The sequence below is a fragment of the Nesoenas mayeri genome (assembly GCF_963082525.1).
Source record: "Nesoenas mayeri genome assembly, chromosome: 14".
Classification (NCBI taxonomy): Eukaryota; Metazoa; Chordata; class Aves; order Columbiformes; family Columbidae; genus Nesoenas; species Nesoenas mayeri.
In genome coordinates this window covers 7,511,027-7,527,559 of record NC_137556.1, presented here as the reverse complement: position 1 = coordinate 7,527,559, position 16,533 = coordinate 7,511,027, and the positions used below count along the sequence as shown (strand labels likewise).

Here is a 16,533-nt window from a genome sequence, read left to right as displayed (position 1 = left end):
GATGCCTATGGATGGAGGTGTGTGCTCAGCCCCTGAGAATCATAAAATCATTTAGGTTGCAAAAGACATTTAAGATCATCAAGTCCAACCATTAACCCAACACTGCCAAGTCCACCACTAAACCATATCCACAAGAACCCCATCTACACATCCATTCAGCCCCTCCAGGAATGGTGACTCCACCACTTCCCTTGGCAGCCTGTTCCAATGCCTGAAAACCCTTTCTATGAAGAAGTTGTTCCCATTATCCAATCTAAACCTCCCTTGGTGCAACCTCAGGCCATTTCCTCTCATCCTGTCGCTTTCTACTCAGGAAGAGAGACCGAATTCCCCTCTTGCTACAACCTCCTTTCAGGCAGTTGTAGAGAGCAAGAAGGTCTCCCCTCAACTCCTGTTCTCCAGGCACAGGGGTGACCCCATGGCCCTGCATACAGGGGTGTGCACAGCTGGTGGGGGGGTGTGCACAGCTGGTGGGGGTGTGCAGCACAAGGTTGGGGCGCAGCAGCCCCCATAACCACACAGTGTGTATTTGCTGCCATTTCTGCAGTAGCAGAAATGGTTAAGGGAATGGTTAAGGAAACAGCATTTAATGTCTATTGAGAGAAAATCAATGCCGGATGAATATCGCAAATGGAAGCTGCCATCTGGAAGGACATCATCACTTCTCCAAAGGACCTGGCATTCAGGGGTTACAGCCTCAAGCAGCTTGGCCGGATGAAGGACAGAAGAAATCAGATTTAAAAATTATTTTGCTCATGTTTTTTCCTGTTAATGGCTCCAGATTTATTTCATTATAGACCACAAGGAGCTGTACAGTGAGGCTGGGTTTGAAAGGCTGAATTTATGTGCCTCTGTTGCCTGAACTTACTTCTGCAGCTGTTTGTGAGGTCAAACAGGAGGTGGCAACTCATGTGCTCCATACACGGGTACATAATTTCTCCAGCTAGTGATCATCATCCATTCCCTTGACCTCTTTCAGTAAGTAAATATTTCTCAGACGTGTAAATATTGTAGCACTGGCTTCCAGAGATCAGAGTCTGTTGTCTGAAATGTTTGGGTCAATTAGAGAGTGCCTGTGCCAGAGGCAGAAGTAGCGATGCAGGCGCTCGGTGATGCTCAGCCACAGCCTTAGAACTGGACTGGGCATCATGCAGGGATGTGCTGGGCTCCGTGGGGACATCTCCTCCAGGCAGTGCTCCAGCAAACACGGGAATCCTCCCAAAACAGCGAAAACCAGCAAAGGGCTCCTCAGGCTTTAAGTCCTTTTCCTTCTGGAGAGGTGAGCGGTGAAGGGGTGCTCTGGGTGATACATGTGCCTTGTTGAAAGACACATGTACATGGAAAAGCAGAGATTGCCCATTTGTGCAGGAGGTGCTCTTGACCGTACTCTTCTCTAGTTAATAAATTGATCCACATTTTTTGAATCTTGAAAAGCCCTCTCCCAGTGTTGAGAATATCTGGGAAGGAAATCGGCAGAGGGAGCCCTTAGGATGGCACCGAATGTTTCTGCGTCCCCTGTGTGAAGCCAGTGAGGAGATGTGGGGCCCCAGCACAGACCGTTGCTCACACTGACTAGGTAAATGCGTTGAACATCACTCTTGGGAATACTGAAAACAAAACAAGGGAGGCTGGATCTGTGCTTCCTCACCTGGATTTTGCAAGGCACTGCCTAAGAGACCATCTCCTGCAGATTGTGAGGCAGCAGCACGGCCCATGTCTCAGAGCAGCCGAGCCCTCGGGGGTTTGACTGGCTCTACAAAGAGCAGCCACGTCCCCAGGCTCAGACCCCCACCCAGCACACCCACCTGCACCTGCTCCTGGGCTGCAGGGAAAGCCTCAACCACACCACCAACAGCATTTCCACCATTAGAGCAGAGCAAACAAGCCCCAGAAGCTCTGTCCCACCCAGCATGCTTGCTTTCTCACTTTAAACCTACATGTTAAACCCAGGAGCCAGCCAATGGTTCACAGAAATTAATGGCAAAAACCTTCCAGAGAGAGCAGCCAAGTAAGACCCGCCTGTGGGAAAGGCGTGTGAAATCCTGCTGTCACTAAAGCGTTTACAGCAATAACGTGACATGTTTTAGTGCATCAGATGTTGGGTGTTTATTTTTGGATGTGCAAAACACTCCTACCGCTTGGGATACGCGGTGCATCTGCAGCAGAAAAGAACAGAATCACATTAATAATTTCTCCAAGACTATTAATTAGGCTCTTTCCCAAAGATAAAGCTTAATCTAATTTCTGCTGTTATGCTTTGTCTTAATAAAATTCTGAATAAATGATTGAGCTTTATGCTGTCCCCACATGACAAAAACGTTGGGCTCCCTTGGAAAAAGGAAGGGATGAAGCAAAATGACCAGTATTCACAGTTTTTATATCAGACCTGCAAAGTTCCCTTTTATTCTTGAAGTCCCTCCCTCTTATCCCAGTTTTGGATTTTATTCTTTTTTTTAAGAAGCAAGTTTCGAGCCTTGGTCCTTTGGCAGAGCAAAGTCTAAAATATGAGCTGCAGGGACTCAAAACACCAGCAGCAAATAAACAGAGAGAAGGCGGTTTCTAAGGGGATCTCATGATCTTCGAACAGCTGATGTTGGCAAGCCTGAGCACGCTGCAGAAATTAGGACCTTCCTCCCAAAGCACTCTAATAGTAATCCACAGGTCCTGAAGCTATTACAAAATTTAGAAAGATAAAACATGTATTAGGTCTAGATACAAAATGTAATCCAGATTTATAGCTGATGTTATCAGGCTTCCTAAGGAGCTTGGCTCTGGAGTTTGGCCCATTTGTGAGTAGGTCAGGCTCCATCCTTCCCAGGCTGCATTAAACAAAGAGCCCTTGCTATTTTCTCATAAACCAAAGTAACTTCATTTTCGTGTGTTTCACAGGCTGATGTGTTCAGACAACACCAGGGCTTGTTTCATGGCAGAACAAATGTTTCCAAATTCTCCTTAGCATGAGAGATGAACATCACAACAGGGCGCTTGCCTTCCATGTGTTGACACCTTGATGCTTTAATCCAGGGCAAAAGCTGCAAGTCAGGTCCTCAAAGTAACACTCTCCCCAAGCAATTAGTGTAGGTTGCAAAAAGTTGCTTCTGACCTTTGGGAACACAAAATCTTTACATATTTGCATGGTACCCATAGTGTACTTGCACTTTTTGCCTGTTCTCCACCTATTTTCTCTACCGGTTCCGCTGTCTTAATGAAAAAGCTGTCCCAGAGTTTTCTGCCATTGAAAGTTTCACATCGCGCCAATAAGCAATGGTGCTGAACCCGTGTAAACACCTGACGTGGCAGAGCCAACCTTCAGGAAAACTCAGCCTCCAAAATGAGACAGCAAAACACTCTCAGCTTTCACTTCTGCCTGCGCTGTGGCGGAAGGAGGGTTTCTGCATCGGGCGGTGAACAGCGATTGTGATGGGCTGGAGGAGGAGGAAACCCATCACGGGACCGGGCTGAGTCACCAGCATCTGACCTGATGTGTCCCGAGGATCCTGCACCTCTCCAGAAGCCTCTGGAAGGAGCGTGTGACACCGTGACGGCGTGTGCACTGTGGCAGCCGGTCCAGCCCGGTGAGCATCTGACCGCTGCCGCTCTGCGCTGCCCCACATCACCGCAAGCTGCCAGGGCTGGGGGTGCTTCCCAAACCCTCCCTCCCACTGCCCGCCGGGAGTGCGGGGGCAGCGATGGGGCCTCAGGCTGGAGTGATGGCTTGGGAAATATTCCCTCTGGAAAACCATCCTCAGCCTCTGTTGTGGTTTGCAAGCCAGGAAAAGGCTGGGAACGCTCCTCACCCCCACCCTCATCCCACCAAGACTTTACTGCAAACATTAAAAGCTTGGACATAAGGAGAATTTCTGGTGATCGTGTCCTCAAAGCAAGAATCTCACCAACTATTTTTAAACACTTCTCAGCAGAAAGTGGGTGTAGAGAGAAAGCAGAGCACTGCAGGGATACTGACTGCTCCTTTTTGAGCCTTCCCTCTGTAACCCTGAAATTTTAAACTTGAGCAGCTTTGTTTCCCATCCCCTCTGCTGTTCCTTTGCTATATCCCTGTGTCAAGCTGGCTGCTCAGAAGCTAAGACTGACAAAACACTTTTTGGGCAGGGTTACTATGCGATTCCTAAAGAACCGTAAGAAAACATCCACACAACCAAGGCTTCAGACCAGGAATGCCAAAACCCAGATCCTCCAGCAAACAGAAGGAAAAACATAATTACATATATATACACACAAAATACGTGAGAATGCAGCACAGCTGCTCACATGGCCTCTCCAGGGGGCTGAGAGGCACGTCCCAGGGCTGGGGGCAATAGGAAACACTGAGGTTTGAGCTGGAGAAGGGCTCACTGGGAGGAAATCACTGACCTCGAGGAGGAGGAAGAGGAGGAGGGGGAGACGATTCACTGAGTCACCCCCGTCTCGTGATCCGTGAGCTAAGCTCACAGCAGGCTGGTGAAAGCTTTGTTTTCCTTATGTTTTGTAAAAGTGAATGATGTAATGACCAGAAAGCCGAGCGTGACTCAGCACTCCCCACCAGGAGAAGGGAAATTCCCTTTGGCTTTTGGCCCTTTCCATATTTGCCAACTGGATTAAAGTTCACACAGAGGAAGCCTTAGATTTCTGGTTTTAATTTTGTGAATCACCTGATAATTATAAATGCATTAATTAATGTGGACACATAACTGGCTTGAAAAGACCCAGGAACATGAGAACAACCCACTGTGCCTCCAACACCCAGGAAGAGTGATGGAGAGGGGAATGGGGGATTGGTTCTGGCTGGGTTGGCAGCAGATCACTGCCTGAGGAATGAATGTGCAGAGGCTGGGTCCCAAAAGACAAGTCTCTGGCTCTACAAACGAGACTAAAACTGGCCATCGGGGTCCTCAGAAACAGGACACGTGATGGACGTGCTGGAGGTGACGCTTGGCAAGGCAGGTATGACAATGGCAGAGTGTCCCATACTGCATGCCCTGCCATTCCTCTTCTGATTTCAGGAACAAAAACCATAATCCAATGATGTCAAGCCAGCAACTTTCACTGACATTTTCAGAAGTAAGGATACACACAGGAAAGAGGTGAAAGGTGAGCACAATATATCTTTGCTGTGCACCCAAACCTTTCAATATCTCATAGTGTAAAACCTGGTGAATCATTCCCTGTATAGCGTCATTCATGCTTAAACCCGAATCTGCATATGTTTAAAGTTTAACTCATCACTTCATGGTGGAATATTTGCCATGTCATACCTGGATACTGAAATTCCTAGAAAACTCTTTAAGCTAAAAGGGCAACCCTTTTCACTGTAAATACTATTTTCCAGAAAAGTGTAATGATTTTAAAATTGCCACACATATGCCAAAGATTTATCTATACAGAAGGTCAAGTGTTCTAACATGGATACTTTAGGTCAAAAAAAAAAAAATCTCCATGATGAAAATTAAAACTTATCTTTCTCTTGATTGCAGAAGATGATAAATCATGACACAGTTTCTCCTTAGGTTTTATAATCTAAACCAAGAAATATGTCACTAGGAGTCAGAGTGGTCAGACCCTTGGGTGAGAGGAAATTAACACCAACAAGGAACCTAATAATCATTGATCCATCTTTATTTAATTACACTTGGATGGTGGAGATGGTATGTTCTGCCAGCTGGACTCTCCTGTGGCCAGATTAAGAGGCCTGTCAACTCTATCTGATCTGCAAGAAAATACTGCTGCCAGCCGACTTGGAAAGCCCCCAGAACATCCTCTTTAATGTCAGTTGTGTTTATACTAGTATCTTTATTTTTAGACCCCTTTCCAAAACACCGGGTTCAGGGAAGAGCATGAGCTGAAGAGTTATTTATTCCTGCCATGCTGAGCATGCGAACCCTCTGACGGGTCCCCCCAGCGCGGCAGGAGCGGGGCAGGCACACGGCTCCCCACCTCCATGGGGCTGCCTGGGCTGGGCTCTGCTTGCCCTGATGCTGAAGGTGGAGAGGAATGGCTGGGAGCTGCGTTAGCACATGCCCTGCCTAAGAGTGGCGGCTGCTGCAGGTAGCAATGGGGACTCGTTTGGGGTCGCCCCATGGCGCACAGCAGACCTGTGGTCATGTCTCCCCACCCACGGGTGCTGGAGGTGGTGCAGCTACCCAGAAAGCACTGACACCGCACTCGCTCCCAGCTGCTCAGGCACCACAGATGCGTTTGTGCTCAGCACCTCAAACCGCTGTGTCCCCTGGCACTGCCCTGACCGCAGCGAGGGGTGCAAACCCCCGCACAGGTGCTGTTCACAGGGGGTGAGCAGGGCAGACAGCAAACGAGGCCACTGCCAGGCATTCACAGATTTTCTGGCGGCACGAAACACGCCAGTGAACATTTACCGCATTGCGCTGGACAACATGAAGAGCGTGTCGTGCCCACGGCGTGGGGACGAACGGGACCCGAACCCTCGGCCTGGTGGGCGGAGCCTAGTCCACGGGAGGCGGAGCCTAGAAGCCGAGGGCGGAGCATTCTTAACCCGGGACTCGGGGGCGGGGCCTACCCCTGGGGGCGGGGCGAGCGCACAGCCGAGCGGGCCCCGCCCCGCGGCGCTATAAGGCTGCGGCGCACAGGCCGCCTCCTGCCCCGCCACCGCCTGTGCCCGACCTCCTCTCGGCTCCCGACCGCAATTCCTGCTGCGCCACAGCCATGGCGGCGCTGACGGTGAAAGCCTACCTGCTGGGCAAGGAGGAGGCGGCCCGCGAGATCCGCCGCTTCTCCCTGCCGCCGCCCGCCCGCTACCAGGCCATCCACGACCGCGTCGCCGAGCTCTTCCAGGGGCTGCTGCGGGCCGGGCCGCCGCCCGCCTTCCGTATGCACTACAAGGGTGAGCGGGCCGGGGGGCTCCTCTGTGGGTCAGAGCCCGAGACAGGTGGCCCTGGGGTGGGAAGGCGCGGGGCTGCCCAGCCCCCGGGCTGTCCCCGCCGTTCCCGGTTCGCTGCCTCCTGTGACACCTCACCGGGCACTAATCCTGCACTTTTACCCTTCTCAGATGAAGACGGGGACCTGATTGCCTTTTCCACCGACGAGGAGCTAGAGATGGCGATGCCTTACGTGCAGGACGGCATCTTCCGTGTTTACATCAAAGGTACCTGCACGGCTCCGAAGGGTGGGAGCGGGGCTCTGGCTGAGCACTGTGCGCTGGCCGGCGGGGCTCTGAGAACAGGCAAAACAAGCACCAGCCCTCCCCTTTGTCCTCAAGGGCCTGGTGTAACCTGCAGCCTTCGGAGGGGAGGTTAAATAAAGGGCAGGGTAGTTTGCCAGGATATAAATCCTCCCTGCTGAGGTGTGGAGTAAACAGATCACAAGTTTCCTCCTTGCCCCGTCATCTCAGCTGGCCCAATGCGAGCCACTGTTGTTGTGCTGGCTCCCTGGAAACGCTGGCCTGACACTGGCATCTTAATATTCACAACAGTGTGTTAGGAAGCTTTAATTCCAGCTTATTCAATGCATCGCTGCTGCTTAGTCCGTTCTGTTCACAGAAATACCTGCAAAGCTTAATCTGCAGCCCATCTAATGAGACTGTGCTGCTGCCCCCATTGTCACCTGTTGTAACTCCCTCTCCAGAAACATTGTGTTCTTGCAGCACTTAGGATGGTGGGACGAGAAGCCAGATGGGATAGTGCAACACTAATCTAAAATAAACATGCCAAGAGACTATTAAGGATAAGGTATGCTCTGTTTGAGGAGCAGGTATCTTTGCGAAACCCCTTTGCACTTGGTTTAAGTTCTACATGCCTCTAGCTTGTTTGGCAGCTAGTGTAAAAATAAACTGACCTAGTAAGTCAATACTGCTCTGACAAGGGCTGTTTGTGCTTCCTTCTCCTCTGCCTGATTTCCAGCCTTTAAATAGTAACCTCGTTATTGATGCAAAGTTTCCTTTCCTTAATAGAGAAAAAGGAGTGCAGGCGGGAACATCGTTCGCAGTGCAGCCAGGAGCCTCCCCGTGACATGGTGCACCCCAATGTCATCTGTGATGGCTGCGAAGGAGCGGTGGTGGGTGCCAGGTTCAAGTGCACTGTCTGTCCAGACTATGACCTGTGCAGCACCTGCGAGGGTAAAGGTATCCACAAGGAGCACAACATGGTGATGTTTCAAAGTCCACTGCTAAATCCATTTGAGGTGAGCAAAATCTATGGAGGAGAACTAGTGAATGGGATATTACTCAAATTTAAGTCATAAGTTTCAGTTACTCAGAATCTGGCTGTGTGAACAGTCACATGGACGTTACCCTTTACAGTGGCTTCCCCGAGGACGCTGGCTCCGTAAAATGCGGCATGGTGTTCCACCCTTCCCATGGATGCACTGCTGGGGATATCCTGGCCCTGCAGCTCCATGCCCGAACTCTGAACAAGCCCAGGCTGGTGGTGCAGCATCCAGTCCACCTGCTGCGGAAGGTAAGAGATGCCCTAGTGAAGGGGGTGGTGGAGTCACGTTAGCTGAGGTTGTGCAGCACAGGGTGGAATCTGGGTGGAAAATTAGACATAGAAACTAAATGAATTTGCCTGAAGTGTAATTAGCACCTTTCAGTGCAGAGAGGGCTTATTGTAAGGCATGCCTGGGCCTGTGCAGTAGATGAGGATGCAGAGAGGCTATCTGGAACGAAACAGAGCTGAGCTGTTGGGTCAAGCATGTCACTGCTCCAGATCTGCCTTTCAGCATGACTAATGAGCCTTAACATTGCTAATGCCACTGGTTTTCTGTTCCAGAGGTAGCTCAGAGTTTTTGTCACTGTACTGCCTTTGTTCTGCAGTGTATGTGAGTGACAGGGAACGAGCACCAAGATCCCGGGGATACACTGTAGATGCTCTTTCCCTCTGAGCTTCTATGTGTGCTAACAGAAGTTGTTTTTCTAGAAGCTTCTACTAACAGCCAGCCTCAGGACCCCAATGTCACCTTCTTAAAGAATGTTGGGGAGAGTGTTGCAGCTTTTCTGAGCCCCCTGGGTAAGTGACTTCATGGTTTGTTGTCCTAATCTCTGGGACTGGCTTAAAGGTCCTTTTAACAGGAGCAGCAGTCAGCTGTTGTGACTGATACCAGAACTACCTCACTCTATGAAGCTCTGAAGGCTTCATTTACTCCTGGTACTAGTAATGCCTGGGCTTAGAACAGCCACTTGGTACCTTTTGAGAGGCCACCTTCAGAAGGAAATGAGAGAGGATGTCATTTAACGTGTCACCACTGTAACACTAATTTGAAGTCAGAGGTGACTCAAGATTTTGCCTGGCTTATGTGGACAGTTGTGCCCTGACCCTCTGAATGCATGGCGTGTCTGTCTAGAGGAACATGGTGCTTAACTATTTGAAGAATGTTTTGTTTTAAATCCTACTTGTTATGTTGCAAACTGTAGGATTACAGAAACCTTCCAGCATTTAGAGTAGGCTTGATCTGTGCTCTTTTATGACTGTGCTTTAGAAGATTATCTGTAATACTTTCTCCATCTCAAATGCATTTCTAGGCATTGAAGTTGATATTGATGTAGAACACGGAGGACAGAGAAGCAAAGTGACTCCTGGTTCTTCCAATCAAGAGAAGAACAGTGCTGAGGCGAGCGGCAGTACTCTTAACCAAAATGTTCAGACCAGACCAGACTGGAATAACACAGATTCTGCTCCAGAAGTAAATACTGTTGCAGAGCAGATACAAGACATGGTAATCGATCCTGTGCCCACACAAATGGAAGATGGCAGCTTCCAGTCCCAGGTACAGGAACTATGATACTAATTTAATAAGCTTGCTGTGGCTTTACTAGGAAGGTAGATAATCATTTAGCATGTATTGTGGGATGAAATATTAAGATGTCAGTGGATTAAGTGATATACAGCATCTTGGCTTCACAGGTTTGCTGCAAAGGTGGTGGGACTTCTTGTGGGTGTAACTCTTCATGTGACAGTCAAATAGTAGGAGCATGCATCCTACCTGGAAAGCACTGCAGCACCTGGACCCTTGTTCTTTGCATTTCAGGAACACAGTGAGTCCAGCAGTTCTTCAGGGGGTGATGAGGACTGGACCCACTTATCTTCCAAAGAAGTGGATCCTTCCACAGGTGAACTACAGTCTCTGCAAATGCCAGAGACAGAGGGTCCGAGCTCCCTGGATGTCTCTCAGGATCCTCCCCAAGCAGGACCTACAGGACTGCGAGAAGCTGCACTCTACCCACATCTCCCACCAGGTAGGAGAATGTGTGCAGGTTTCATAACTGAGACTGATTTCACTTGGGAACTACCAACCTGCACAACACGAGCAGACCTGCTTTTAGAGATGGTGGAAACCAAGGTCACACAAATTACAGCTGAACTTGTCCATAACTTTGTTAACAGGTATGGCAGCTCTTGCACCCTGTTAAGAGACAGTCAGGTGCGTCTTCTCTTGAGCATGGGCAGCTAAGTCTGAACAAGACTTCTGCCCTTAGACTAATATGCCATTGAAGCAACATGAAAAAAGGTAGTATCCTAAATCATGTCCTTGCCGTGTACTCTTGAAGAGAGCCCTTTAATGCAGGATGCAGACTAGGACATCCTGTGACTTTAGGACCACATTTTTCTGGTGGGAGCCAGTAACAGTGCATACACCAGGCCACTTAACTGAGAGCAACAGCACGGCCAGCTCAGTCTGGCTCAGCACTTAACTGGTTATGTATCTTGGTCTCCCGGGAGTGCAGATGTTTGAGATAAAAGGAGATCATGTCTTCTAGCATTTAACCAGCTATGCTAGATTTACTAGGATTAGTGCCAACCAGCCTCCTGTGTGGTATTGAAGCCTTGGCTGGTTTGCCTCTTAAAACTTTAAACCATTCTTCTGTCAACAGAAGCAGACCCTCGCCTCATTGAATCTCTGTCCCAGATGCTCTCCATGGGTTTCTCTGATGAGGGTGGATGGCTCACTCGACTCCTGCAGACAAAGAACGGCGACATCGGGGCAGCACTAGATGCCATCCAGTATTCCAAGCAGCCACCTCACTTGTAGTCTGTGTAACAAAAAGCACTTTCCTTCTAATTGAAAGCAAACAATGCAGTACAACTTACTCAGCAGTTCATCTTTCTTCCTGCTAAGAGTTTTATCTCCTGTTCCAAAGTGCTTGTAGAACAGAAGACAAATAAATACTACTTCCTATGATGAGTCTGAGTGTTTAAGTATCACAGCTGTATTACTTAAAAGATGGAAAGGACTTTGCTATGTACATGGTTTCACCAAGCAGCTCCCTTTGTGAGAGGCAGTGCAGGCCTTTTTGCACACACCTTAGGGTACCATTAAGGCTATACTTCTGGTGAGAAATCAGATGCTTTGCTGGGTCAGTTGAAGCCTGTTCTGCAGCTCTGGAAGAAAGGGTTTCTATAGGAGATGTAAACAAAGAGGTGGCACAGTGGAAAACTGTAATGGGAAATTAATCACAGAATTCAGTTGTACTGGCCAGGAATCCTTGGAGCTTTCTCCCCCTGAGCTGACCTACTTCTAGCTGATGAAGCTGGTAGACAACAGTGTAACCCTAGTACTTGCCCACTGCAATGATCTTTTCCACCCTTGTACCCCTTCCCCAGACACAGCCATAGAGCAAGTAAACATTTAATAGTGCAGTTCTGTAAGGCTCACAGTAAAACCATCTTCAGGTCAAACCTGTGTCAGTATTCAACATAAAAAATACACTATAGAGGAAAAACAAGAAAGTAACAGTAAAGATGCCTGAACTTCTCAGAGATCATCATCAAACTCCTCACCTGTGCAGAACAGGGGTTCACAGGAAACACTACTGGGCTTTGGGTTATGGAGGGTGTTTGTCCTTCTGGGGCTGTCCAAGCAGCACCTTCCTGCAGTGGTCTCCAAGACACCAGCTCCTGCCCTTACCAGTTGGCTCTGAGGTTCTTTGAACACATTCTTCTCAACTGAGTGACTGATGCTGGGCACCATGGGGCCAGGCAGTTCTGAGATGAGCTGCTCAGTGCTAGCAACACACTTTTTAAATTCAAAGCCTGTACCTTGAGGTAGAGTTCTTCCAACCTTTTCTGAGCATCTGCTGGTCATACCAGCATCTGCTGCAGTGGTGCTGTGTAGCCCCAACCTCCCACTGCCCTCCTGTGGTGACAAGGTGACCCTGGCAGCATCTTCACTATAGTTGTCAGAACATGAGAGAAATTTTTCCCACTTGGAGGGTTTGGTACAAACAATTGAGGTTTGTGTATTCTCCTCAGGCACTACAGACTCACTGACAGCAGGAACCACACTGACTCCAGGAACGTCTCCATCATCCTGAGCATGCACAGCTACTAAACATTTCTTGCGCTGTAAGAAGAAAGAGAGCGTGGTTATAAATCCAGCACCCACAGCCAAGCTGCATAGAAGCAGGCAAAAAAAGAGCATTGAGGTGCTTCAAATGCACCCAAATTCTCAGCAGCCCCCTGAGGCAGAGCTGAGGCTGATGCACTGGGTGGAACTGTGACCTCTGGGCTGTGGAGACGCAGCCCAACTTCACTGGGACCCCAGGTAATCCCATAATAACCACATACTACACAGGTGCCACTGCGCCATAAAGCAAAGCAGCGTAGTTTGCACCTGTGCTGGTGGAGAATCCAGCTCAACCACTCTGCTTACACCACATGACAAAAACCTTTCAGACAGAAACTCCTGACACAGTTTTTTCTTTTGCTCAGTCATTCAAACAGAAGAGCAGAGGAAGACTCATAAAACATCAAAATTATGATGACACGAAAGAGGTCAGGAGAAGACTGTTTTGTTTTACGGGTAGGAAGCATCTTCAGCAACTAAAATACCTCAGAGGTTTTAACCTTTTTGGCTCGGTAGGCAAGCTGGAAATCTCCATTTTCCTCTGCATACTCCTGAGCATCGCTGGAGCGGAAGCTCTTCTGCTGTTTCCTAGCCAACAAAACCATTCACAAAGAGGACAGGTTAGCTCCACAATGATTTTTTTTTTTCCACAAATCACCACAAACATTTATAAAATGCATGGCTCTAGCAATTTGAGAAGTTTTACCCCCAAATACCAAACCCCTGCTCAGGTCAGGTTGTACATTGCAACCTGTACTTTGTTCAGCTATCAGAGGTGAGCTACCTCCCACACCTCCAAACCAAATGTCACCACTCAGGGGCACGAATTACAAAAGAAAAAATATTCGTTCTGTACCTTTGGTGTTCCACAGTGTTGTTCCTCTGGGAACAGAACGGTTGTCTTTCTGCCTCCTCCTGCCCATCTTCCTGATCTTCAGTGTCCTTGTCCAGGTATTTACTCCAGCGACTGACTTCTGCTGTTCCCTCCTACAATATCAGAGAATCACTGAAACCAGCAAAATACAGGCTTCTCATTTTTGGCATTGTCATGTATGTGCTGAATGCTTCAAATCACAAGTCAGTTTAGCACATGTTCCTGTATTGTGTTCCCAGCATGCCCATTGGGCAGAGTTTCTGTGTACATCTCATTCTCTTTGCTGGCACCTGTCTTATCACAGACACTATTTCAGCTCTCTGAGCCTGCGTAAAGCGATCACCAATTTCACTTTGATTCACCTCAGCCAGTATTTACATCAGCTTTATAGGTATCTTACCTGCTGGACCAAACTGTCTTCATGTTGGGCTGCTATGTTTTTTCTGGCATTTACAGATTCTTCTGCACACCTAAAATAGATGTTTAAGCTAGAAGACACTTCTGTCAATTTATCATTTTCAAAACATCCAGTCATAGCACAGGGGATTGGGTAGAAAGCGTGGACAGGAACACCGGATAGGTAACATGTCATAGAAAAAAAAGGATTTAGAGAAAAGCAGATGTCAAATGAAGGATTTGCAAGATATATTGTCCAAATAGCTGAAAATGTCTAGTTAGGGGGTAGCCCTCATTCTCTCCATACAAATAGAGTAGCATGTTTGATACAAAGCCACTAATCAAGAAATGATAAATTCTAATTGAACATAACTAGGGATATAATAGCGTGTCTTTTGGGACAAGAGCTTAAACCCACTAATTCTATCCCAAGCAACCAAAGAAAAAGGGAAGTTATGTCACAATGTTTTGAATTGCACAATGTTTTGAGAAAAGAAATAGGAACCCATTTTGATAAAGTGAACAAACAATGCGTTTTCTTCCCGAAGTTTAACCCTGAAGCACTGCACATAAACAGCAAAGTTATCTAACTAGTTTTGACTGATTTCTGAAAATAACCTTGAGTGAAAAGGAAGCTGGACCAGTTCAAGACCAGTTCAGGATTAGGCAATTTGTAAACAGATTTAAGGATGAAATAAACAGGAAAGTGCTACTCAGATTTTCCAGCCCAGCAGGAATTACACTCAAATGCTTGAACTAAATGGGTCACCATCTCCACAGTCATCTCATCAAACAGTAAATCAGAAAGACCAATTAAAACAAAACAAATCCAAACCCTATTGCATACATTTTAGTGGGTAAAAACTTGACCACTACAAATTATTAATCAGCTAAAGCTATCTGAAAAAAAATATTGTCAAAAGAAACACACCAGGACACTAAACCAAACAAATAGCTTAGTCCTATGAGGTGGTGACAACAGGACAGAAAACCCTCCTGTGAGCTCAAATTACTCTGTTTTCCTGAAAATAAAACCTACCCTGAAAATAAGCCCTAGCATGACTTTTCAGGATTTTTGAGGATGCTTGAAATAGCAGCCCTACTCCAAAAATAAGCCCTAGTTACTGTTCACAAAAAAGTCAATTTAAATAGCGTCCAGGCAGCTACACATGTAAAAGAGTAAGCATCTTTTGGAGCAAAAATGCATAAAAGACTCTGTCTTATTTTCAGGGCAACAGGGTATGTAACAGGCAGCCAGTGTGTGAAGACACGCAAATAAAGATTAAACACGCTACCGATATGTCTGACCAATCGCTTCCTCTGCCTCGCCCTGCAGCAAGTTTAATTTCTGGACATGGTGTCTACAGTCCAGGCCAGACCCTTGGCCATAAATCTGAAAAAAGAAATAAAATAAATAAAATAAAATAAAATAAAATAAAATAAAATAAAATAAAATAAAAACAAGGCTTAGGGAGCAGCCAGAAGGAAACAGCACAAAGCAAGGCTTCACCCCAGGTAGCACCGACACGTGAATTTTAGTGAGCACATAGGGCTGAGTGCGTGATGTCCTGTGTGGGGCTAAATGCCACGCTGAGCTCCCCACTGCCACCCCCCAGGACTCCCCACTGCCTCTCACAGTGTCACAGTATCACAGTATGTTTGGGATTGGAAGGGACCTCAAAAGATCATCCAGTCCAATCCCCCTGCTGGAGCAGGAACGCCCAGGTGAGGTCGCACAGGAACATGTCCAGGCAGGTTTGAATGTCTCCAGAGAAGGAGACTCCACAACCCCCCTGGGCAGCCTGTTCCAGTGTCTGTCACCCTTACTGAGAAGAAGTTTTTTCTCAAATTTAAGTGGAACCTCTTGTGTTCCAGCTTGATCCCATTACCCCTTGTCCTATCATTGTTTGCCACTGAGAAGAGCCTGGCTCCATCCTCGTGGCACTCACCCTTTATATATTTATAAACATTAATAAGGTCACCCCTCAGTCTCCTCTTCTCCAAACTAAAGAGACCCAGCTCCCTCAGCCTTTCCTCATAAGGGAGATGCTCCACTCCATCATCTTTGTTGCCCTGCGCTGGACCCTCTCCAGCAGTTCCCTGTCCTGCTGGAACTGAGGGGCCCAGAACTGGACACAATATTCCAGATGTGGTCTCACCAGGGCAGAGCAGAGGGGCAGGAGAACCTCTCTGACCTACTAACCACCCCCCTTCTAATACACCCCAGGTACCATTGGCTTCCTGGCCACAAGGGCCCAGTGCTGGCTCATGGTCATCCTGTTGTCCACCAGGACCCCCAGGTCCCTTTCCCCTACACTGCTCTCTAACATGTAATTTCCCAACCTATACTGGAACCTGGAGAACTCCACACAAGGCTGTGTACCACCCTATAGGGCTCTGTACCACTCCACAGGGCTGTGTACCACCCTATAGGGCTCTGTACCGCTCCACAGGGCTGTGTACCACCCTATAGGGCTCTGTACCGCTCCACAGGGCTGTGTACCACCCTATAGGGCTCTGTACCGCTCCACAGGGCTGTGTACCACCCTATAGGGCTCTGTACCGCTCCACAGGGCTGTGCACCACCCTATAGGGCTCTGTACCGCTCCACAGGGCTGTGTACCACCCTATAGGGCTCTGTACCTCTCCACAGGGCTGTGCACCACCCCCGGGGCTCCCCACTGCCAACCCCCGAGCCTCACCGCACCCCGGCCCCTCACCTTCTGCACCGCTTGCCGCTGGCCGCACACGCTGCAGCTCCACTTCCCGCTCCGCTTGGCCTAGGAGAGCACAGGGGGGTGAGTCTCGGCCGGGTCCCGACCCCGGTCCCGATCCCGGTCCCCCGGCCCGGCCCGCACGCACCTGCTGCACCTGGAAGCGGCGGCAGGAGCAGCAGCGCAGCACCCAGAACCGCTGCGCCATCCCGCCGCCGCCATGGCAACGCGCGCCTTCCGGCC

The 16,533-nt window shown here is 48.5% G+C and overlaps 2 protein-coding genes across 6 annotated transcripts; one reads left to right on the top strand and one right to left on the bottom strand.

Annotated features, from left to right (window-relative positions):
- The first annotated feature begins 6,582 nt into the window (after nt 1-6,582).
- On the top strand, nt 6,583-11,146 carry SQSTM1 (sequestosome 1). Of its 3 annotated transcripts, none has more exons than XM_080353573.1 (8): nt 6,583-6,853; nt 7,019-7,114; nt 7,919-8,148; nt 8,267-8,423; nt 8,886-8,972; nt 9,485-9,729; nt 9,991-10,198; nt 10,835-11,146. In XM_080353573.1, the coding sequence occupies exons 1-8, from the start codon at nt 6,676-6,678 to the stop codon at nt 10,990-10,992; spliced, it is 1,359 nt and encodes a 452-aa protein (XP_080209699.1). In that variant the 5' UTR covers nt 6,583-6,675; the 3' UTR covers nt 10,993-11,146. The 3 variants fall into 3 exon arrangements, with proteins under 3 accessions (XP_080209699.1, XP_080209700.1, XP_080209701.1); XM_080353575.1 differs by having other exon boundaries at nt 6,584-6,853; nt 8,883-8,972; XM_080353574.1 differs by lacking the exon at nt 8,886-8,972.
- A 381-nt stretch (nt 11,147-11,527) lies between these two features.
- Nucleotides 11,528-16,512, bottom strand: MRNIP (MRN complex interacting protein; the record flags this gene model as incomplete). 3 transcript variants are annotated; one of them, XM_080353503.1, is made up of 7 exons in its annotated part: nt 11,528-12,303; nt 12,792-12,894; nt 13,163-13,293; nt 13,581-13,650; nt 14,872-14,969; nt 16,297-16,356; nt 16,439-16,512. In XM_080353503.1, 7 exons carry the CDS (start codon nt 16,496-16,498, stop codon nt 11,716-11,718), a joined length of 1,110 nt encoding a protein of 369 aa, XP_080209629.1. In that variant the 3' UTR covers nt 11,528-11,715. The 3 variants fall into 3 exon arrangements, with proteins under 3 accessions (XP_080209629.1, XP_080209630.1, XP_080209631.1); XM_080353504.1 differs by having other exon boundaries at nt 12,807-12,894; XM_080353505.1 differs by lacking the exons at nt 13,581-13,650; nt 14,872-14,969 and having other exon boundaries at nt 16,439-16,498.
- Nucleotides 16,513-16,533: the final 21 nt, after the last annotated feature.

Coding starts and splice junctions, on each gene's coding strand:
- SQSTM1 (XM_080353575.1), top strand. CDS start 6,676: ATGGCGGCGCTGACGGTGAAAGCCTACCTGCTGGGCAAGGAGGAGGCG. Junction 8,149..8,266: donor CACTGCTAAATCCATTTGAG/GTGAGCAAAATC, acceptor TACCCTTTACAG/TGGCTTCCCCGAGGACGCTG. Junction 10,199..10,834: donor CTACCCACATCTCCCACCAG/GTAGGAGAATGT, acceptor TTCTGTCAACAG/AAGCAGACCCTCGCCTCATT.